At 35.5% G+C, this 24947-nt stretch overlaps 1 protein-coding gene across 1 annotated transcript; it reads right to left on the minus strand.

The window, feature by feature from the left end:
- Nucleotides 1-1740: 1740 nt before the first annotated feature.
- LOC149770775 (uncharacterized) lies at nt 1741-21297 on the minus strand. The gene is made up of 4 exons (XM_089949139.1): nt 21152-21297; nt 14803-14902; nt 8997-9089; nt 1741-2505 (listed from the first exon to the last, which is right to left on the minus strand). Exons 2-4 carry the CDS (start codon nt 14876-14878, stop codon nt 2282-2284), a joined length of 393 nt encoding a protein of 130 aa, XP_089805265.1. The 5' UTR covers nt 14879-14902; nt 21152-21297; the 3' UTR covers nt 1741-2281.
- Nucleotides 21298-24947: the final 3650 nt, after the last annotated feature.

A 24947-nucleotide genomic window follows, 5' to 3' on the forward strand; every position in this document is an offset into this window, starting at 1 on the left:
ATATGCTCTCTGTTCAGCTCTGCTGTCCATGTGATGAAGGCACAATTGTGCACATAATGACTGTCACTGAATTGTATAAATCACTTTATTTATTAAATACATGTACTCGGGTTTGCTTTTTTGTGTACAACGATACGTGAAGGTTATTTATTTATATTGTACCATATTTCGAAAGAGTGAGTTCACTTCATCCTATGCCGCACGTGCGAAGTGCTTTCGATGGGAAAAAACTGAATACTTCCAGCGCACAGACTATGTATGGCTGCACGGTCTGTGTATAAACGCCTCACCGTAGGACGAAATCTTTACAATACGGAACGTCTTTCATTGAGCAGTCTTCTTAAGGACATACACGTCTTCAGCTGTAGAGGTATGCGATTTATTTATTAATTTCTTATGTATGTTATAGGTTATACATATTGTACTTCCACGTTTACTTTTTGTATAATTTCTATGTAACTCCGGTTTGCCTAGTGTAATGCAAATATTTTCAAGTTTTATATATGACTTAATAGGAGATTTATATTAGCAATAAAGTTGCATTTTATTAAGAAATGTTTAGTACCATAGGATTTTTATCGGACACAAGTAGGTTCACTCATGAACTTAATTATTGGTTTGTAATGTTATGCCGATCATTGTAATCTGCGCAGCTTAACGTATATAACGTCATCACGTGTTATCCTGTGTGCCGTGTCATTCTTAGTACACCATGCTAGATTTATTTTCAGCTGATCAGAGTCGACGGAGTAACAGCTGTAGAGCTAACCATAAAAGCTGACAATAGCAGCCGTAGAGCTGAGTAAACAGTGTGTTGCTGGTTGAGTAGCAGATGATGGGGCGTTGTTGACCGATTGGTGGGCTCTGATTGATTGATTGATCAAGAAATGGTATGGTGGTCGGTGACTACCTGTAATGCTGGCTGCTTGATTGACCAGTGTGACTGGTAGCCAAGTATTCTGGTGACGGAGTGTTTAGTGTAACTCCATACATGTATTCTCTTAGCCGTGGGCTTATTTTCGGGTTTCTTATACCCTGTGTTTAGAGACTGTAAAGATATTTTGTACGATATATGTCCCATCGTATCATCATTTTACTATCTGAGTAAAGTACCTCATTTTTCACTATTTGAGTGAATATATTTTACTATATGACTAATGAAACCTCAACTGTAATCTTTTATTAAAACACATCATTCTTTTCGTCGTGTGAAATGATTATGAATCATTAACCTTTGTCCCTGTACTGTATAAGAATATGTATTTGTATTCACATTTATGTTCCATTATTAGGTTCGTACGGATTGTGTTAAAGTGTCCAATATTTGGATCTTATACACGCACGTGACCATAATATTTTTTTTCATTTAGGTCACTCATCTATAAACATTGTATTTGTATCAACTTCAAACGTGTTATTTTATAAGTCCGAAATCCACCCTTGTTATCTTGTTACAATAACATTGTTGCCTTCCAAAATAGGTCTGTCTCGTCAGGAGAAAGCCATTGTTACCTTCTACAAAAAGTATATTCCTTCAGAACAATGGCATCGCTGTCCCAAAAAGTCTATCCCTTCAGGAAATTCAATATTGCTGCTCCAAAAAGGCATGTCCCTTCAGGAAAATGACATTGGTGGCACAAAAATTGGCACAATTAACCTGGCACATTTGTAGCAAAAGACTGCAGCATTGGTTCACGCCATTCTCTGTTATTTAAATAGCTATGAATGCATCAGATCCAATTAGAAAAGGGATTGTGCTTTATTGTGGAGAAAACTTATAATATTTTCCTTTTGCAAGAATCAGAAGAGTACAATTGGGAATTGAACACAGATATCGCAAGTGCATTACACGAAGAGATGACCAGTAAAATGTATGATAGTCGATTAATATGGACAAGAACATTTAAAGAACATATATGAAATTGTTATCAATGCCTAAAATGCCAGAATATGAAAGCATTGCCCGATTGTGAAATTTCCACTGTGCCATAATACATTACTTGCACCATTTTTTAAAATTATTCTCAACAATTAAAAGAACATGACTTTATTTTTATATTATCCACTACAAGATATACTTGAACTGTTTTGATACATATATAATACAATGTCAACTCTAACAAAAGATTGCAAAATATATGCAACATAAAGCTTATATCTTTTCGTCATGGTTTTGGAAAACCTATCAAAGCATATAAATGATCATCATCAGCCATGGATATTGAAGAACTTGTAAATCTAATCATTATTGTGTCTTTTAGACAATTTACAATTTTCTCCCTCATAGCACATGAGCCTTTGCATAGTCCCGTAACAATCCAATCAGAAGTTCTTTCAATCTCTGTCCTTCATTGCTTATGAAATTATCAAGTGCCTCTATGCTGCTGCTTCCAACCAGCTCTTGAACTTTCTGCACCAGTTTCTTTCTATCAACATCAGATAAGTTTCCAAGCGCTTCCACCATTGACTTGTAGTCATCTGATTTGAAGTACCCGGCAAACGATCCTAGATAGATATAAAATACAAAGAACTTGATTAATATGTTAAAGAGTATGTATGATATATAAAAGAACTTGATTAATATATATTTAACTTGTATGTATAATGTGTGTAAGAACTTAATTTCAATAGCTAAATATTATGTTTAATGTACACTCCATGACAAGCAACACAAACATATATAAACTGTTTGATCAGGGTCAATGCAGTTGGGTGGGAAATATCACTCACAGTTCATTTTGTTCAAAGGTGTGTTGTATATGATTTTATGGTCTTATACCATGTTGCGGTCATATCGATACGCTGTCTGCAGCGTGGCAGTTAAAAGCAATGTTTAGCACTGGGGCATCATGTCGCAGACACGTAGCATGATGTACTACTCAATCGCCTTATTCTGACACCAGGCCAACCAGTCCTAACACTAGCCTCTTAATGCTGAGCGCCTAGCGAGGCAGCTGTTAGTTCCATGTTTATAAATTTTTGGTACGACTCGGCCGGGGGTTCGAACCAACGACATCTTGCATTCGAGGCGGATGCTCTGACCAATAGATTACCAGATTCGTCGGTGGGAAAAGAGAGAATGCATTATATGGTTTATCTTAATAGATATGTCGTGCATGAATTTTATGTATTACTCATTTTTGTGAGTAACTACTCACACCAAATGTTCCATAATAGTGCTTTTTAATATAGTCGTCAGAAACTTTAGTCTAACTATGCATACTGTATTTGGTAATCAAGCATAAAGATCGCATGTACCTCAACATTCTCTCCATCTTTCTCTCTTGTCAGGAGCTGAAATTTGTTTCACTTCATTTCACAGATCATACAATCATTAATGCTTAATAATATATTTCCATGCTGATTACAGGTACAGATTTGTTTCGTTACTGCTTGAATATGAATGGATGATTTAGAATAGTGGATTTATTTCTCTAGAATGAAATAACATCGATAAACATGAAAATTCTTTCAAATCCCGTAGCTAGTAATTCTTTTCAAAATAAATGTGTGACTTGAAGCAAAAACAGTTTATTTGTAAATTACAAAGTGACAACCTTAAATGTAGACCTGTTTAAAAAGTGTAGAATTCCCGCTTAATCTTCATGTTCACATCGTAATTTCCCGATGATGCATCTGTACATCTCACCAAGATTCTTTCATCTTTCTCTCTGTATTCCCTTTTCTCCTTGGTTTTACTTAAATGTAATCTGTAGTTTCTATTTTGTGTCAACTGCAATGACCTGCCACTGAATCTTTTCGTTTAAAACTGCAATTCATGCCCTGTCATATATTAAGAAACAAATCACACCCTAGTGCATTCTCTGACTCTCATTCGTTCGGATACTAACGCACATTCGCTACTAAAAAGACCTATAATTCAGTTTTCCCCTTATTTATATCATAGATTATACCGCTATGTAACTATTATCTCTTAAAATAAAATACTTTATATAACTTGATTCCGCCCAACAAAATTAAATACATGCATATATCAGTGTTTTAAAGAACTGCCCTACAATAAATGTATGCTGTAATAATTTGTATTTGCAACCAATGGCCTTTATCACTGCACCTCCACAACTGTCACATGGCAAATTTGCACACCCTGACACAAAATCTTGGCTATGAAAATGCTAAACTCTCTTTCTCTCATCCGGATACTACATTCACTACTCAGAGAGATCTTATGTACAAAATTTCCTTATTATACCGATGCCAGTTGAAGACGTGAAGAATACCGATTGCCATTATCTTACCCAAAAGAGTACATTATATAACTTTAATACCACCTCAAAAAAATTAGATATATGACCATACCAGCCCCTTATAAGACAGTTCTTTAATGAATGTTCTTATATTTAGGGTATTCTCTAATCAGTTGTACTTGTAATCAATGGCCTTTATCTACGTACATTCGCAATAGTCACATGGTAGGTATGCACACCCTTTATTTATCTGTAACCACTTTACATGTCTTATACTGTAATGATGAAACAAATTTAGACAAGAAAGTCAATTAAACAAAGAAGTCATTATGTAGGAAAAAATGAAAATATGCAGCAAGCGAGTCGGTCTGATCAAACAGGTGCTCTTGTCGAGTGTACATCAATCAGCATTTTTTTAAATACTTTAATCTAGTAAACCTGACACTGAATTAGATGTAATTTTAAGCAAATGTACAATCGGAAACAATTACAGAAAAGCATGGTATTGTAAAGGCTAATTTATATATTCATTATAATATGGATGCTATTTTGTGTTTCGTTTGTCATATATTGGTTATGATTTCTTGTTTATAGTTGACATTTCAGCTTTTAATGTTCACAAGATGCAATGTTTTAAATCTAGTGCATACAAGTTATACTGCATTTATTCCATGTGCTTTCATAGTTATTGTCACTTTAATTTATTATTCATTTTTCATTTATCCTTCATTCTATTTCCATGTCAAAGGGTCACACACCTATCTGAGGATCTGTATTGGCCATCCACCTGAAATTAAAACTATTGCTCCTGTGAATTTATCATTCAGTGTCGGTAGACATCAGTCTTTTGAAATGGTCCATCAATAACCCAAACCATATGGAAACCCATGGGATAAACCACTGGCTATATGCAGTTAAAGTAATCAAACACTTACTGAGGATGGCCTACCAAAAGCCTAACATATACCCGCTACAGAGAGTAGCTACACATGGCATATTTGGGACTCTGTGAAGTTACATGGAAATCCCTAGGAGAACACCAAACTGAAGATGGGCATATATTATATTATAATGGAGAGTGTGACAAGTCCATAAATGGAGAAGGCTTCCTTGTAAACAAAGCCATCAAGGGATCTTTGCTTGAATGCTGCCCCATATCTAGCAGAATCATTTCCATTCTATTGAAAGCATCTCCCTTCAACATCACAATTATCCAAGTCTATGCTCCAACTACCGATCATCATGATGAAGTAATAAAGGAGCTTTACAACAAACTACAGGGTATTCTAAACATGGTCAGTAAGAAAGATATGCTCATTGTCAAAGCAGACTGGAATGCCAAAGTTGGCAAAGATGCTATAAAACACTGGGAAGTACATTGTGGACCTTCTTGCAATGAGCTTACCAATGAAAGAGGGAGACGGCTGCTCGAGTTCGCAAGCTACAACAACTTGGTACTAGCCAACACCCTGGGACAACATAAAGCTTCACGATGCTGGACATGGCACTCACCAAATGGAACCCATCACAACCAGATCGACTACATACTGGTTCAAAACCGTTACCAATCTGGCATCACTAGAGCAAAAACAAGGACATTCCCAGGTGCTGATGTTGGGAGTGATCAAGACCTCGTGATTATGAACTTCCGAGTGAGGCTGAAGAAAATTAACACGCCAAAGAACATCAGGCTCAAATTCAACCTTGAACAACTGAAGGACCCTAACATCTGCAAGTCATTCCAAGCCACAATTGGAGGAAAATTTGCTCCACTTCTTGTGATGGATGGTGATGTCAATGAGATGACAGACACTTTCAACACAGTCATGACAGCAACTGCCAAGGACATCATTGGCCTCCATTGACCGAAGAAAAAAACCCTGGGTTACAGAAGAGATTCTGAAGATGTGTGATGCCCGAAGAGAACTAAAAAACACCAGACACACAACAGGGGCATTGAAGTACCGAGAAATAAACAAGAATATCAGAAACAACTTGAACAAAGCAAAAGAAAATTGATTTGGACAAAAGTGCACAGAAATGGGGAACAGTCTGATGAAGAATAACAGCAAAGAGGCATTCCAAATTGTGAAAGACCTCACCAGACAGAAACAACCAAGAGTCAGTACCATTCAAGACAGAAATGGAAAATGCCTCACAGAAGCGAGTGACATTGCAGAAAGATGGACTGAGTATTGCAAAGAACTCTACAACCATCAGTCCACAGAAGACCCAGAGGTGCTTTGAAGTTCCAAACTCCACAAATGATGATGACTCCCCCATTCTCAAAGACGAGGTGGAGTCAGCAATAAGAGCACTGAAGAATGGGAAGTCAGCTGGAGTAGACAACATCCCAGCTGAACTTATCAAGAATGAGGGAGAACCAGTGAAAGAGCTACTAACAAAAATCAGCAACAAGATCTGGCAGACAGGTGAATAGCCAACAGAATGGACCTAGTCACTGATTATAACACTTCCCAAGAAAGGCAATATCCAGCTGTGCCAAAATTACAGAACTATCAGTTTGATCAGCCATGCTAGTAAGGTAATGCTGAACATCATCTTTAACAGACTGAAACCACAAGCAGAAGAAATAATCGCTGAAGAACAGGCCGGGTTCCGGAGTGGAAGAAGCACAACAGAACAAATATTCAATCTCAGGGTTCTGTGTGAAAAGTACTCGCAACACCAACAAGACATCTATCATGTGTTCATATATTTCAAAAAGGCCTTTGACAGAGTGTGGCATGAGGCATTATGGGCCACAATGAAGAAGTATAACATGGGACAAAAGTTAGCCAATACCATCAAGCAGCTGTACGCCAAGGCTACCAGTGCAGTATTGCCCAAGGTGCTGTTGGGGACTGGTTCCAGACAACAGTGGGAGTGCGTCAAGGGGATCTCCTGTCACCCACGCTTTTCAACATATACTTAGAGTGCATCATGAGCGAAACCCTGGAAAATCACTGTGGGACAGTCAGCATTGGAGGGCGTAACATCACCAACCTCCGCTTTGCAGACGACATTGATGGGCTGGCAGGCAGTGACGACGAGCTAGAGACCTTAGTGAAGAACCTGGATGAAACATCTTCCAGATTTGACATGGAGATAAGCGCTGAGAAAAAGAAACTGATGACAAATAGTGGCAAACAAATCTCAGCCAAGATTAAAGTCAGAGGACATGAATTGGAAACAGTGAGCCAGTTCAACTATCTTGGTTCCATAATCACTGAAAAGGGATCAAGAGAAGAAATTTTGTCAAGAGCAGCACAAACAATGGCAGCTTTGTCAAAGCTAAGACCCATCTGGAGAGACAAGAATATCTGTCTGAAAACTAAAATCAGACTATTGCGAGCTCTAGTCATCTCAGTCTTTTTGTACTCGTGTGATGCATGGACCCTGACAGCAGAATTACAACGAAGAATCCAGTCACTTGAAATGAGATGCTACAGAACCATCCTTGGCATCTCTTACATGGACCACATCACAAATGAAGAAGTGCGTAATACCATCAGGCGAGAAGTAGGCCAATATGAGGACCTCCTCATCACCGTCAAAAAGAGAAAGCTGAAATGGTATGGCCATGTCACTAGAGCCAACATTCTATCCACAACAGTCCTACAGGGCAGCGTCCAGGGTGGCAGAAGGAGAGGTTGACAGAGAAAAAAGTGGACTGACAACATCACAGAATGGACCAGGAAAAGTTTTGCGGAGACACAGGCATTGGCACATGATCGAGACAAGTGGATTGAACTGGTTAGATGTTCAGCAGCACAGTGCCTCAACGACGACAATAGGTCATGAGACTGATGATGATGATGATGATGCACAACTTTTTTCGGCCATGAGACAGATGGCATTTTTTAAGACCACACGAGAGCCGCTAACACTAATGTTTTAATATAAATACTGTTCACAGGCCAGATTTAGGTGACATTTTGATTTGTCATGAGGGCCGGATAGAACACGTTGGCTAACCGGATCCGACCCATGGGCCAAGGGACGTACAACCCCGGTCTAAGGGCAGCCAGCAATAAATAACATGCCAACTCAAGTGATCAAACACTGGCTGAAGATGGTCCACCAACAGCCCAAGTCAATTCCAGCTCAGTTCCTGAGATCAACTAACATCTAAGCGAGGCCCAGCAATAACTAACATCCGAACTCCAGTTATCAACCACAGACTAAAGATGGTCCATCAACAACCCCGGTATATCCAACCACCATATATACAATCCTGCTAAAAATGGCCTAACTTCACCAAACAAGTTTACGTGACCATCATATCTAATCTCGTTAAAGCTGACATGACCATGATATCTAATTAAAGCCGACATGACCGTGATATCTCAATAAATCTAAGATGACCATGATATATAATCTATCTAATGCTGACATGATTATAATATCCAATTAAAGATGACACAACCATGCTATATAATCGAAGTAAAGCTTACATGACCATGATATCTAATTAAAACTGTCAGGACCATGTTATCTAAATCTACTCAAAGATGTCACGACCATGATATCCAATTAAAGATGACAAGACAATGATATCTAATTAAAGCTGATATAATCATGACATCTAATTATCGCTGACATGACCACGATATATATTTAAAGATGACATGACCATGATATCTAACTAAAGTTGACATGGAAATTATATCTAATTTCTTTAATGTTGAGATGACCATGATACATACTAAATTAAAAATAAAACATACAGTTTACTATATTTTCTCTATAAGCTTGTATCTGTCTCGAAGATTCTAGATTACATACCAGCAATACCACCAACGAGGGCACCTGGTGGCCCCCCTACAACGCCCCCAACTGCAGCACTGCCAGCTGCCCATGCCATCTGCTTGAATATTCCTGAAATCATTTTGTTTACAAAAAATGTATTCTTCGAAAGCAATTATCTGATAGTAACATTAAAAGTACAGACGACGCAAATTCAAGTCTTTATACTTAATACATGAGAACACATCTACCCTTTTATACCATGAACAGAGATTGTCAAAAATGCCATAAATATATCATTTAGGCCTTGAATTAGGTTTCACAACTGAACAAGAAACAGCAATTAATTTGTGTAGTAAATGTGTTAACAAGTTCCATACTGTGTGACATATCTGCACAATAATTACATTTTGAAATACACTATAATAACAAAATGTCTCCTAGGTCACCAACTATCAGGTGAGGTGGATGGCATGAATACATAGCTGCCAAGCCCTGAGTACAAAAATATTGAATGTATCTTACAAAATTATTGATTTTCAGGAACTAATACTAATTTTCCAAATTTTGATGGATGTGTAACTACTTACGATATCTGCAACCATCAGCAAATTACAACAGTAACTTAATTATTTAATGTCAAAAATGCATGTGTGTACTCATGCTCCTTCTGAATGGGCACCCTGTTCAGTATCGATTTGATTGTACCATATGTCATTGATGATCTGATATAATTTCGAGTTTTTTTGCTGAACTGTTTTCATTCTAACAAACGAGCAATTCTCTGCGATTTTATTGTCTGGAAATGGTGATAGAAACAAATCGCCAGCAAACATATTAAACAAACTATTAAATAACGTACATACACACCGAAAATTATCTTATTTTATTTCTCTCTAACATCTTGGTAACTTTCAAAAAGAAATAAAAATGCATAATATTTGTTATCAACATACACTAAACTCGTTCTAGAACAAAATTTATAACAAATGCTTTGAGGACACGTCACCTTCCTATCGACCTATATTTATTTTAAGCTTAAGACTAGAATATCGAAATATTGAAATAATCCAGAGGATGTTAAGAAGGAAATCCTATGCGTTGATATTTACCAGCAAACATTAATTACTTGCGTTTGTGATATTACTGTACTAAGATTTTTTTGACAAATGGACAAACATTCTGAAAATCTTTAATAATTTCTCTACAACAGCTGAATCAACTAATTATAACCAAGTTACTTTAAATAATTCTATGAATATTTCCTTGTTCTAAATAATAATTATACATATGTGTGTGTGTGTGTGTGTGTGTGTGTGTGTGTGTGTGTGTAATAGGTAAGTGGGTAAATAAAATTTACAACAATTAAAAAATGACTGAACAAAGGATGCAAGAAGAAAATGAGAAATTAATGACTGAACGAAGGATGGAATTAATAATAAAATAATGTAAGAGATGAGTGACAAAAAGAACAATTACAATTTATTCAGATTTAAACATGAATGAGAACAAACATAAGAATAATAACTAACATAAGAATAATAACAAACAGAAGAATAATAACTGACCTTACCTTTTCACAAATAGACATACGAAATTTAATTAAACAAGGACAGAAAATGCAAGGTGTAAATTTCAACAATGAACGGAGGCTACTTCTGAATGGGGGCTTTTGCTTACATTTTTTATGAAACAGAGCAGTAAACGAATTTTCCTTTTAGCCAAACGTTACCAATCTGCAATAATTAGAGGACATAAAAATACAAGTCTTAATTTGTTTCATCTACTATCTGGGCTTTATTTTATCATTGTATATTCTTTGCACATGGATATGAATGGATGAAGCAGCACAGGGAGTATAGGAAATAGCATCAGCCTCACATTTTGCGTAATACAATGCTGTTCTGTTTTTCTGAATAATAATGAGTTGCACACAGGATCTCGTGGGTAGATGACATAAATACTATTTATGTCAAATAGATGAAATAGTAACTTGCATTATACAAATCTGAACCTGAAAGCCTTACAAGAATGAGAAAAATCGTCTCATTTGTAGTTGTTCTTTATTTCGCATAACAGTTAGGTTACTAGCTTAACAATGATTTTGACTTGTCTGCGATAGATGGGCTATGACATTGTTGTTCCCGCAAATATGGTGCTCATTGGAATGCTCGTACATGTCTATATGAGCACACTCTTCTCTTTCAGATCAAACCTAACAAACGAAAACGTTTCTCAATCCCTCGCAAACCTCAATAGATGAAGCAGCTACTTAAATCCAGCTAGAATATTCAAATTTATTATCACCATTAAGGTTTGACATCTCTTCATAACTCTTAGCTGTATGTGATAAATCAATCTAAACAATAAATCTTACATATACATGTGATGACATTCCCTGGCCCATACAACTAACAATAATTGCTAGATAATTGAAATTTCTTGTACGCAACCAAACTTTAGCATCGACTAATTGAAATTAAAATTCTTAGGGAACTTTTGTCATTACCTCCTTGCCAGGATAGCAGTATACAGTATTGGCTGTCCAGGCGCACTTTTTAATAGTCGCTTAGAACCCTTCTTTATGAAAATAACAATAAGAGTTAGAAACATTTTTATGAAACCTCGATCAGGATTTTCTAAATCAAAATCTGAAAATATTTTTTTTTCAATTTTCAGAGGTTTATTTTACAAAACAGCAGCTTTATTTTATACTTTTTTTAAAACTATACTAGTATCTTTGGTTAACTAAAAACAAATTACAATAATAAAATGTCACAATCGTTTATTTTAACACCCACATCAATAGGACTTTTACCTGTTCTTGCACAAGTGCCTTCACGAGGATAAACTTTTCCAATTTTAGTTTTACAAACAACAGCTCGTTATTTGCGCAGCCGAAACATCAATAAATTGAACCCTCATCGGTGTGATAAAAGAATCTCACACGTTTGTGTCCATAACGGTCAAGCGCGGCTGATCTCACTGGGGAATACAGCATCAACACCAACATCTAAACAATTTGACGGCCACGGTTTATTCAACGGAACGTTAAACATCCACAATATAAGTACCTCCAGGGTGTTGTTAGACAAATATTCCTACTTGTTACTATCTCAACCAACCTTGCTTCTGGTACGGCAACTGCTGTTTCACCACTTTCATCATCCTTTGTTTAGTTACCATATAGCTAAACCATACCATACTTATTAACGATCAAAACTAAATTATCAAGCTGGTCCTGAAACAGATTATATTTTAGATGATAATTAGATTTTAATTTTTTGACATTAATGTTTCTTAAATCAGAATGATTAAAAGACAGTAATGTGTTCACCATGTTGGTTTTAATACTATATATCGATTATTTATCTAAAATGCTTTGTTAATAAAAAAAATAATTATGTTTGTAATAAGGAGTCTTTCACGAGGTCCAAGTATGATTAGACCAAACGTGTTAGTAACACGCTCAGTTTCTAATATAGTATCACTTATCGCATTATAATATGACATTGTTCACTAACGTTTTAACCAATTTCTTTTTCAGCTCATTGTATTTCTGAGTTCCACTCGTCTTACGTCATTGTTGTACGATAATCTTGATTCGTTTCTCCCAGCAGTAATTCGAATTTAAGTTTTGAAACAGAATTTAACTGTGCGGGGCTATTCATTTGTTATTAACGCTCATCATTGGTAAATTGTCACTCATGCAAAATGTGATTCATCGATGAATCTGGTGGTATTTGTTTTATTTTGATTGTATTGTATTGATTGCCTTGGATTAAAAGCTTACTTTGTTCCTCCTGATACATAATTGGATGTTCCACAGTTAGGCTCATTATGGTGTGATCTACATTAATTTCACCATCAATTTTGTTAAAATGTAATATGTTTGTCAATATGAAAATTATCATTGTAACTCTTTAATGAACAACTGTGCATGTGTTAGCTTTGGACGATTTGATTTAATAGTTTTAATCTTGCTGCAGCGTACGTATAATTGTATTCGCAAGATTTTCGTGTTCCAGCCGGGTTTTCCTTTTCAACGCGATTTTATGATCCACAAACAATTTCAAACAACTCCATATGGATAGCGTCACTGTGATGCGGTGGAGACTGCCGCGCCAGCATCGCGTTTGATTGTGGCGCTGTCACTGTTGCTGTTAAATTAGTTGCCACTGCTTCTTGCCACATTTTGTAGATTATGTTGGTACTAATTTTGTACGTTCTAGCGATTTCACTCACGTTCACGTTAACATTCGAAGCCATAATTTCCTTGATTTCGTCACTGGACAGATGTTTTCCGCGATGTGGCATGGTAATATACTAAATGCATAAAGTTTTTATAATTAGCGAAGATAAATAAATGACGAAATATGTCATATTCGATGACCAAGATAATGATTATTAATTGACTAATATAGTATACGAACTGCTTATACATCACCAGATAGCGCTTCTAGTATATAAAATATGGAATTCGTGGTAATAACGATATTGAAGAATGCTAACCCGTCTAAAAATGAGTAAAGATAATATAGAGTATATATGAGTTTGGCTGGCCAGGATTTGTTAATAACGAAATTAAGAGTTTAGTAATAATAATCCTGTTAGATGCAACTGAAGAAACAGAGACATTGTTTTATTAATATAATGTTTGTCCACTGTCATCAAGGATGTGTCTATACTGACAAATATACATTTGATCATGACCACTCAGAACGTCTAAGTTATTGCGTTTTCAATACTATAGGGTTTGCATAGGCTTACTATGGGAACTGAATTGATACCATGAGTCCTAAATATATATATTTACTCTCAAATCATGTGTCTACACATTTTATGACATACTTTGCCTCACGAACTTTACTCAATTAATAATCTTGAAAAACGTCCAATTCACAGGCATTAAGTAAACAATGATTGATACATGCCACCCTCCCAAAAAGTATAAGCATAATAAGTGCTATTACTCGAGGCAAAAGCGTAAATAGGGCGTACGAATTGTAATTATATATTATATTCCTAATTACAGCATGTTTGGAAAAAGGTTTATTTTGACAACTAACTAAACTATAATGACAACCAACCTGGTTCTGACGCTGTTCCAAATTCTTCTCGCAAAGGGCAAAATCCATACACATTAGAACCAGAATAAAATATATACTAAAGTATTTTTTATATTTAGCACTCACTTCAACTTGTTTGCATGTGTACCTTTCGCTGATAGATCGTGAAGTGGAATTCTGCAATGAGCATGTTCAAGTTCTGAGAGTCATGTATTACATTACTCTCGTATTCGTCTTTTAAAGTTTGTAAAATGGTGTTGATTGCTCTTAAAGTTTGTAATAATTAATCTGCGCGAACATTTCCCGTCATATGCCATTCACAAAAAAATCAATCGATCAGGCAAGTTCACGTTTAAAGAAACCCTTTTGTTTTCTTTGAAATGGGACATGTGCAGTTGCCAGAAATAACAAACAAGGAAAGCACTCTTGCAATATTATTATGCAGCACTCACCTTTTAAAGAATATTTTCAACTTTACTTAGTAGAATTAAAGAGATGATAATGCAATTACATAACCAACTTTGTATGGCTTTATTTTAATATTATTTTTTAATGTAGCAAGAAAGCGTAATCCATATGCAGGCCTGCAGAAATGTAATTTCGTGCAGAAACAGCGTAATCATTACAATAAAAGCGTAATAGATGGTAGGTATGATGATGGAGTCAGATAGAAACTGAAGAATACTTATAGGTGGATTAAAAACGGATATTGCTGACAATATCTAAAAACAATAGATTCATAAATAAATAGACAGAACATGATACATTGTATACACCTTTGCTTGTTTTCTTCAACTCTTCATTTGTTTCCAGTAACTCCATGAGGTGTTCGTAGTAATGTTTATCAGCCATTATATAACTCCCTTTTGGTTAAATCTGAAGAAAGAAAAAAAAACAATTTAAGTTTAACAATAGACTCTTAATAAACCTGTAATTTCACAGAGGATAGGGAAAAATGGATTAATGATGACATCATGTTGTAAGTTTTTCTTTGATGTCAGGTAGCCTGTCAGTCGTTCAGTCGTTCTAAGATGTATGTAATATTCAGTTTTTCTTTACGACAGGCAGTCTATCACTTTATATCTGATGACAAGTAGCCTGTCAGTTTATCTATGATGACATATAGCCTGTCAGGTTTTCTATGTCAGGTAGTCTATTATTGTATCTATGATGTCAACTAGCCTGTAATTATTTATATGTCAGATAGCCTGTCAGTTTTCCGTAGCCTTATACAAGTGCTGGTACTAATACCTTTGCCGATTTCGCAATCGTAAGACGGAAACCTTTATGACCAAAAGGTATTCATTGGGTTTACAGTAGTACACTATGGTATGAACAAACTGTTGTAATTCATTTTAATTGGAGGTGTTTTGTTTACATATAATTGCCTTATATGTCATTATCTAAACAATGCTTTATTCGTCCTTCTCTCTTGCCATGAATATAATTCTAAATATAAGAAATATATTAGTCTGTAACAAACGAATGATGAAATCTGACATGCCATTGAACATTTTACTGAATAATTTAAGTTTCGCAACTGAAAATGACTTTTCCTGTCTCACCACGATTAACTGACGATGTGCCAGTTCCTATCAAGTTACTGTCTTACAATATATGATTAACCGAGAAGTGCATTGTGTCTATCAAGCTATTGAAATTATGATATAAAAATTATGATTAAAGGTTTCTTTAAGAAAGCCAGAACGAACATCCAGTGGGATACACCCCCACATCGTACATAATCTGAAGTAAATCCGTTTACAACAAAAACATTCCTTAGAATTCCTTAGATATGTGATGTCTGAGAAAAAAATGCCAGCTTGACAAAATGGAACCACCAGGAGACCAGAACGTGTACTTAGAAACAAACGTGTTGCAAATGCATCTTTCTGGGGGTTAAGCTTCAAGCATCGAAATCTCTCCAAATCAAAACTCTTTCTCATTAATTATAAGTGATTTAATTGGGTAGAAACATAATGTTTCCTTCTTAACTTCGAACTGTTGGCATTTGCAAGTAAGCCATTGCGAAAATTAAATGTGTTTTCCGCGCATGAATGTTATTAACATTACGAAAACTATCTCTAGATTAATAACCAATAACAATAACGCTAACGTATTGAAGGAAGAAGAAGAAAAAAAACAAGGAGTGTTAATATGTAATACTTTTCAAGAATTCCAGACGTATGGTTTAGAAAAGTATAACGTTTATAACGTTTGGTTGTAATTCAAACTCGTGAGATGTGTTACCAGAAACAGGTGCATTTTTTCAAGACATCTGAATGTTTTCGGAGGAAAATTATTGAACCTTCATAGGGAAATACTATAAACTCTCTCGCAGACACACACACACACACACACAAACATGCATTTCAAACGTCTGTGTTAACTCCTATAGTTTTATCTATGAAGGTCTGCAAATTCACGCTGTTTAGTTTGCCATAAAACTATTTAAATTTGTAACATGTTGGTACTATTCGTCTCTAAGACACAAATGCTTTCAGATTTGTTTCTCATCATGAAATAATAATGCTAATTACAACAAGAGCAAAAACAACAACAACAACAACAACAACAATAATAATAATAATAATAATAATAATAATAATAATAATAATAATAATAATAATCTGATATATTGAGTAATTAATGGTAGAAAGAAACAAAATGCATACTCAAAGCTTCCTGAACAAAAAAAAATCTTTAGCTTAATTCTAAAATTTGGATAGTCAGACTGAGTTTCAATCTTAAAAAATGACTAGCGTATGTTTATTATTTTTCACTCGGTATATTAAACAACTAATGCATGCTTCTAAAACAAAATTGAAAATAAGTCATGCAGAATAATGCGATTTCACTGGATAAATTTATTTTTTAGGATGATATTTCGCTCTTCATTTTTTAAACACAGCAGCCGAGAAAGACGTCTTTTCTTGTCATGTTAGGATATAATTTAACCAACAGTCTGTTTGCAAAAAGAAATGCTCTTGAGATATATTACGGACTGAATTAATGAAACAAAGACTTTAAGTTATCACACATGTTTCAGTACTTTGTGAAATTTCCATGTCACGTTTGGCAAATACACACTGAAAGAATAATAATAATACTAATGACTATATCTCGTTCTCTCCTTGCATCAGTTACACACCATACACGCACGTTATTAAATATCAGCAAACCAAAGCAAATTTAACACATTACATTTGTGTCGTAAAATTCTGTGTCTAATTGTTTTATTAAACATTTTAGCGGTTACAGGTATGGTGACGGTGGTGGGTCCAGAAAAATCGGTATGTGTATTTAGCACGTTGAAAGGCTTTTTCTTAAATCTGTATTATATTTGATGAATTAATGTTTAACCTTATATTACTCTAGCAAAATTGTAACATATTTAAGATATGGAACACACAAAATCTGAGACTAGCAGAGTACTGTGACATCTGTTGTTACGAATCTTGAACTGAGTGACAGAAAAGAGTGAACCGACAAAGTGGATCTGAATTTCAAAAGCAAATTGAAGTTTCTGACAAAATTTTAAAAAATTCATATCCTAGAATGGGTCCCTAATTTTCTGGTACGCCTCCGTAGCTAACACTAAGTAACAGTAAAAAGCGAAAAACAGCACATTGAATACAAATTAACAAAGAAGATATTTCCCTAGGATGCATAGTGAAATGTCAAACAGTACTTCTTCATTATGATAAAGGAGATAACTAACAGCGTTATAGACGAGGCTACATTCTTTTTACTGTACTTATTCGAGGTTTTCGGAAGGTAGGGTGGCTTAATAATGTTTACTTTAATCCCGTCTTTAAAATCATACCTTGGATAGATGGGATGGTAGTTTTGTTTCAAAATAGGCGAGTAGGTGAGAGTAGGTACATTATATATGGCAATAGATATTGTGACTTTAAACTAGAACTATAGTGTCCAACGGGAGATAATAAATGTAGTTTTGTTAATAAGAGACTTACATTGTATTTTATACTGCTTCTTTTGCATCTAAAGGTGTGGGTGTCAGTTTGGTTTGGGCAGAGATTTTATAGAAGGGGTAAAGAATATTGTATAAGTGAGATCCTAGGGCAATAAGGGGAGACAGGGAATGTATTTGTAATGATAAGTGACAAATTTTATTTCTTTTTGTGCTTTTTCATCATATCCTCTGTGCATTAGGTGATAGTTTTGATTGAAATAGGAAGGTAAGGACCTTAAAGATGAAAATATAGATTTTTCTTTATTTATAAGAAAGATTATAAAGGTTAATGTAGCCATTTGGGTTGTTGGTTTTATTTAGAAAGGATTGAAATCGCCCGTAGCCTGTTGGACACGATTTGTTCTATAGGGTTATAGTGGAGATATTAACAGTACTTTTGAAATTAGAAGGATAAAGTAATGGTAGTCCTTCGACACAGAAAATGGTAGGCACTGAGATGGCTTTGCATAGCCGCTGACAGACGGAACATTAGAAGTATAATTTCGAAAAATTTCAATAGTAGTAACAGAAAACGCTGACTTGTGGCGACGTTCCCGGGTGCCACCATCTTTTATTTTCAAGAGCAACGAACGCTTTGCGGGTGACGACACGCAAGCGGGTTCGGTCGTGCGCTGTTAATTCCAAATTCGGCGGTCCGAGGCCTCTGCCACTTTAGACTGTCTTTTAGAGTGTAATTAAAGAGATTGCATTGTCGGTCTTGACTTATACGGCCATGTGCTATTTCCCCCAAAATGAATTGTTTCAGCGAAGTTGGACCGTGTGCACCATTGCCTTGATATATATATATATATATATATATATATATATATATATATATATATATATATATATATATATATATAAAATAAAGGGAAGTATTTATTGGCCTTACCTAAGGAACTTTATGTTTTCCACTTTACTTTCAAGTGTCATCATCTAATACTACGGATTTTAGTGAGATCAATTTTATTTCGAATAGAAAGATAAATGATTATAACATCATTTCGGTTGGATGTGCAGACAAATTCGCTTTTAATTCTAAATAGAACAAACATGTGACAAACATAGGGAATCGACTAAGATCTAAAGTGACTGGTTTATTTCTTGGGGGAGTGGTGATGATGTTGTAAATTTAACGTCTGTCACGTGTGTATCAATTCTTTAGTGTGTGCCTTGAACAATATCCCTCCCGTTCCCTCAGCCTGTCTTTCCTATAGTTAAAATGATGAAAAAAATATAAATGGTTTTGTGAACATTATAGTTACCTATTTCCCTTAACAGAGAAGTGTACTTTATCTCGATGGCACAATGATACTGCCCTTCATGATCAATAAAAATCTAATCTAACTTTTAAACACTACCTGTATGTTGATATTTAATATTTTGTACATGAATATGGAAGGAACAAGCCCTAATCCTTCCTCTTCATTTAAACTGAGCGGGCTTTTAACTTTTAATAAATGTTGATTTTGAAACCTTGCCTTCATTTGTGTCTTTTCATGTTTTAACCCTCTCTCTGTGATTCACACAGTGACTCGCATGAACAGACCTCACACACATTGACATACAGACAAATATCTACCTCATTTTAAACGTATGTCATCACACCACATACAAGCAAACATGGCGTATTTGTTACATTGCCATTCGGCTCTCAAATATTCTGACCCTATTTAACACAGGGCCAGCAACTCCCGTCCGTAGATCTAAAGTGACATCTACTCTTTTGGATCTGCATTTTAACTTGGTCTGTCTGTCTCTGTTACACATTCTCACACATTGACAGACAAATTCCTCATTTTGCAAAGTATGCTATCAAACACATACCGTCACCTCAAGCAACTACACTGTTAAAATATGACCTGACATGGCGTCTATGTTAAATATTCACTTGGTACATTGAAGCTATTTAACACAATCCTTCCCTCTCGCTCCGTTCCCGCCCCCAACATTCTTTATTATCTTAATTATCAAAGCCATCAATAAAAATGCGAGAGGGACATATAGTATTATGAAGTGAATCTAAACTAATCCTAATAAATGTCTATGAAATCATAAATGAATTTAAGGTTCCTTAACAATTTCAAAACCGGAAACGTAATGGTATTCCAAAAACGGTGATGATATCAAGATGGCTTTGGCCAGAATTCCTTCGAAATAAGTTCAGAGTTCTAGAAAAATAGTCTTGTTCAAAATGAGCATCTTCTATTTCCACTGAAAAGTCACAACAAATAGGTTTGCTGTCGAATAATATATAAGTACAATATAAAACACGCCTGCAGACTTACAACAGAAGCACAGAAGGAAGAATGACTTCAAAATCTGAATGAAATTGATTTTCAATTTTTTTTATATATTCTCCGCCTACTGAGTCTTTATTGCGCTAAAGACTCCACATGACGGACACTCTAACTCGCTTTCCTTCGACTTTGCCCATTCAAGTGATCCAGCCAAGCCATTGGGAAGTTACCTAATTTTTGCAGAAACAACCAACCCAATCAGTCATTGAGAAACTCAACCAACGACGCCATTAAATCTTATTATTAAGACTATTATTAATAATTGTCAACACATACGAAAGCATAGATTTATTGATTCCAAACAGTTTCCGTTTTATCCTTAGGTTAATTAGACGAAATATCACAAAATATATCCTGTACAGCCAATGACCTTGAATAAATATATATATATATATATATATATATATATATATATATATATATATATATATATATATATATATATATATATATATATATATATATATATATATATGTATATGTATATGTATATATATATATATATATATATATATATATATATATATATATATATATATATATATATATATATATATATATATATATATATATATATATATGAGTGTGTGTGTGTGTGTGTATGTATGCGTGTGTCTGTGTCCGTGTGTTCGAGGCAATACAACATTGAAATGGGTGTGCATCGATTTGAAGTTAGTTAAAGCCACACATCTCGACTGATACATTAGGATTAAACAATATTTGGTGTTAAATGACACAATGTTATAGATTTCATTAAGTTATGTCTGAGTGTATTCCACATCAATATGAATGTAATTTGATGACAAAGTGCTACACTGTAAGGAATATGTAAGGCCCAAGGCTACTTACCCCTCCAGAAAGCTTGAAAACCTTGGAATACAAATAATAGTTATTGTTAGCACATACTACGAGGAATTGAAGATTGTAACAAAACGAAACTAGGTTCACATTGCATCAACATCAATTTGACATCCGGTACTTGACTGTAGTGGGCCGACAAATCGCACATGATCTTCTCTTCCTCCTTCGTGGTAAATTATATATGCTATTATACTAAAATGACCTGCTGGTATTCGTTCAACATGGTCGTCCCAATTAAATAAGTGTATAAATTTAAGTGCATATCATGGTTTAATTCTCTTTTTACACTCAGTTTTGACGCAAATATTCATAGACAAGTCCAACAAAATCCCCATCAATGTTAGCATCCGCTGTCAATCGGTATAACATCTAGTCTACATATTACACAACTTCATCATATTGGTCATTATACATTACTTATATGTAGTAATAAATCGAATCTTCATCAGAAACACCGAATACGGTTAAGCAGTCCATTTTCATCTTAATCTATCAATAATATTTTTCTTTAGTTATTGATGATAATGCTGCTGTAGGACTCACGCTACTAATTCCACTCCAATGGTAAACATATGGAAACACTATCATATTCAAAATTCAATAACTTAAAATTTATGGGTGCTGATAATGACACCTATAATTCTTCATGCACATCTAACCTTGGTGCAAGCTTATGCGTGGAGAACACCTTATGACCCGCGGCACTTTGTTTACATACATGTGCATGAAACACGTGTTATTGATTCTGCACCAAATGAATCAGGTGCACTTTCAGTATTGAGTACTCCTGATTCAAGCCTGTAAAAATGCTAAAATTACATCAGTAGAAATTTGTCAATATTTTTTTTACATTACATATAGGATAAGCTCTCAAAAGATATTTTCCCTAAAATTTTAGTTTTCATTATGAACCAATTATGGACCACCAAACCTGTAAATACTCTATTATTTCTTCACCCATTTCTAGACTGGTTCACAGTTCTTCCGCATAACACTGGTCAACAGTGAAATCATTACTGACTTGAAAAGGCCCTAATCTGTAGTATTTTGGTGTGCCGAACACGAATATAACCGTGAAAAATTTGTATTGGCTCTCGTTTTGAAGATATTCATATACCTCATTTTCTATGTTTCACTGTGTAAATTTCTCCAGTAGGACTGCAGCAACATCCGGAATAATGATGTAACATTGCATAATACCATCATGCTCACATCATCCACAGTTGATTGCATCATTTTCTGATGCAATGCAATACTAATGCCATGCGGCTGCTGAAGTAAGTTGACGTCAGCAGTGTACTATACATGTGTAGGCCTATTATACTAATGCCAGGCGGCTGCTGAAGCTGACGTAAGCAGTGTACTATATAAAGCCCAATCAGATAGGTTCAGCATTTAAAATATTTTAGACGTTGTGCGAGACAGTTCAAGCTACTGTTACATAAAACTTATTATTTTATCCATTTACGTACAATAAAGAACAGTAATGCCTCGAAAGTGTGTTAATACCGCGGACAATTTCTGCTATATTTGTGGGGAAGTGACATTTGCCAACCAGAAGAAAAGTATCAATTCTCAAGTGAAGAAGGCATATCATCTTTACTTCGGATGCAAGGTTGGTGACCAAGACAAGCCTTGGGCTCCGCATATATGCTGTGCTACATGTACAACACAGCTTTCACAGTGGTTGAATTGCAAAAGGTCATCAATGCCGTTTGCAGTCCCAATGGTGTGGAGAGAGCCAAGCAACCACCTAAATGACTGTTACTTCTGCTTGGTTCCTCCTCTTTCCGGCGGAATAACGAAGCGAAAGAAGTCGAGAATAGTCTACCCAAACATTCCGTCTGCATTGAGACCAGTTCCACATAGTGAGGGACTTCCTATTCCAGAACCTCCAGCAGAATATTCTCTTGATTCATCTGACGAAGACAAAGTTAGTCGACCTGTTCTTCTCCTGGTCCATCAGCATGCAGTGATCCAGATTTTCACTGTGGTGCATCATCAACCCCACACAGAATAACACAGGAAGAACTAAATGACCTGATTCGTGATTTGGACTTATCAAAGAACAAGGCAGAATTGCTAGGATCAAGACTCCAACAATGGAATCTTCTAGAAGAAGATGTCACAATTACTGCATATCGAAAGCGCCACCAGCAATTGGAGCCTTTCTTCAGAAAGGAAAGTAATCTGATATTCTGTTCCGATATTGAAGGCCTCATGAATGCTTTAAAAATCACTCATGACCCACAAGAATGGAGACTATTTGTGGACTCTTCGAAACTGAGTCTCAAGGCTGTGCTTTTGCACAATGGAAACATTCTTCCATCTATTCCAGTAGCGTATGCTGTCCACATGAAAGAGACATACGATAACTTAAGGCAGCTACTGAATTCCATTGAGTATAACAAGTACAGCTGGCACCTCTGTGGTGATTTGAAGGTAGTTGCCCTTTTAATGGGACTGCAGCAAGGATATACAAAATACATGTGTTTCTTATGCGAGTGGGATAGCCGAGCAAGGGAAATGCACTACATGAGGAAGGAATGGACTCACAGGCAGAATGTAGCCATTGGAGAGAAGAATATCCAACACCCAGCTCTGGTTGAGGCTCAGAAAATCTTGCTACCACCCCTTCACATCAAACTAGGTTTGATGAAGAACTTCGTGAAAGCCATTGACCGGACTTTGCCAGCATTCCGATACCTGCATGAAAAATTCCCTCGACTCAGCGAAGCAAAGATTAAAGAGGGAGTTTTTGTGGGTCCTCAGATTCGAGAGCTTTTCAAAGATGACCGGTTCAACAACTTGCTGGAAGGTGACGCGAAACAAGCATGGAATGCTTTTCGCCTAGTTTCTACAAACTTCCTCGGAAATGTTAGGTCAGAAAACTATAAGGAACTAGTAGAAGACATGTTGATGAAGTATAAGAAACTTGGCTGCAATATGTCTCTAAAGATTCACTTCCTTCATTCCCATTTGGATTTCTTTCCTAGCAACTGTGGTATTGTTAGTGATGAACACGGCGAACGTTTTCATCAAGATATCGCAACAATGGAACAAAGATACCAGGGAAAATGGTCCACTACAATGCTGGCTGACTACTGCTGGACACTCCTCAGAGATGCTCCCGAACAGCTGTACAAGAGACAGGCGAAGAAATCTAAGATGTAGTCAATGACTTGATTTTTTATAGGTAGGCTATTACAGTTGACCTTTTACTATTGGAATGCATTTCGTTATGTAAACATTAATTTCTTGCAGATTACAAAAAAACTAGAGCCAATTTTGCAATTTGACTGTCATATTCGTGTTCAGCACATAAAAATTGATAAGAATTGACTAATTTTATTTCAGTAACATGACTTTTGTAAAAATTTGTTGTCCAGTGTAATTAGTACCGTGTGTCCTGTAGATATGAAAGATTCGAAAATACGTTACCTATTATTTAATTCTGGACCAGGCTAAATTTTTATAAATGCTGTTTGTTGATCCCCCTCCCACTATAATAACAGCATATGATGAATACCATCAGGAAGAGCGCGCCTTTAAGATGTGAGTTTTAGGTTTATCAAAACCGTTCACATTATCAAAAACATTCGACCATTTGTTATTACGTTTTTTTCAGTTCTTTTCCTCTCTTTCATTCGTCAGCAATTTACGGCATGATGTATTAAACTTACTACACGTGGTGGTCAGGGCAACTCTGTTATCTTTACATCCATGTATTGTTTTACTTCATCTTCTGATGCATCAGTATAATGTTGGATAAATGCAACAGACA

This window comes from Sinohyriopsis cumingii, unplaced genomic scaffold, assembly GCF_028554795.1.
Source record: "Sinohyriopsis cumingii isolate HCF-2022 unplaced genomic scaffold, ASM2855479v2 utg002376l, whole genome shotgun sequence".
Taxonomy (NCBI): domain Eukaryota; kingdom Metazoa; phylum Mollusca; class Bivalvia; order Unionida; family Unionidae; genus Sinohyriopsis; species Sinohyriopsis cumingii.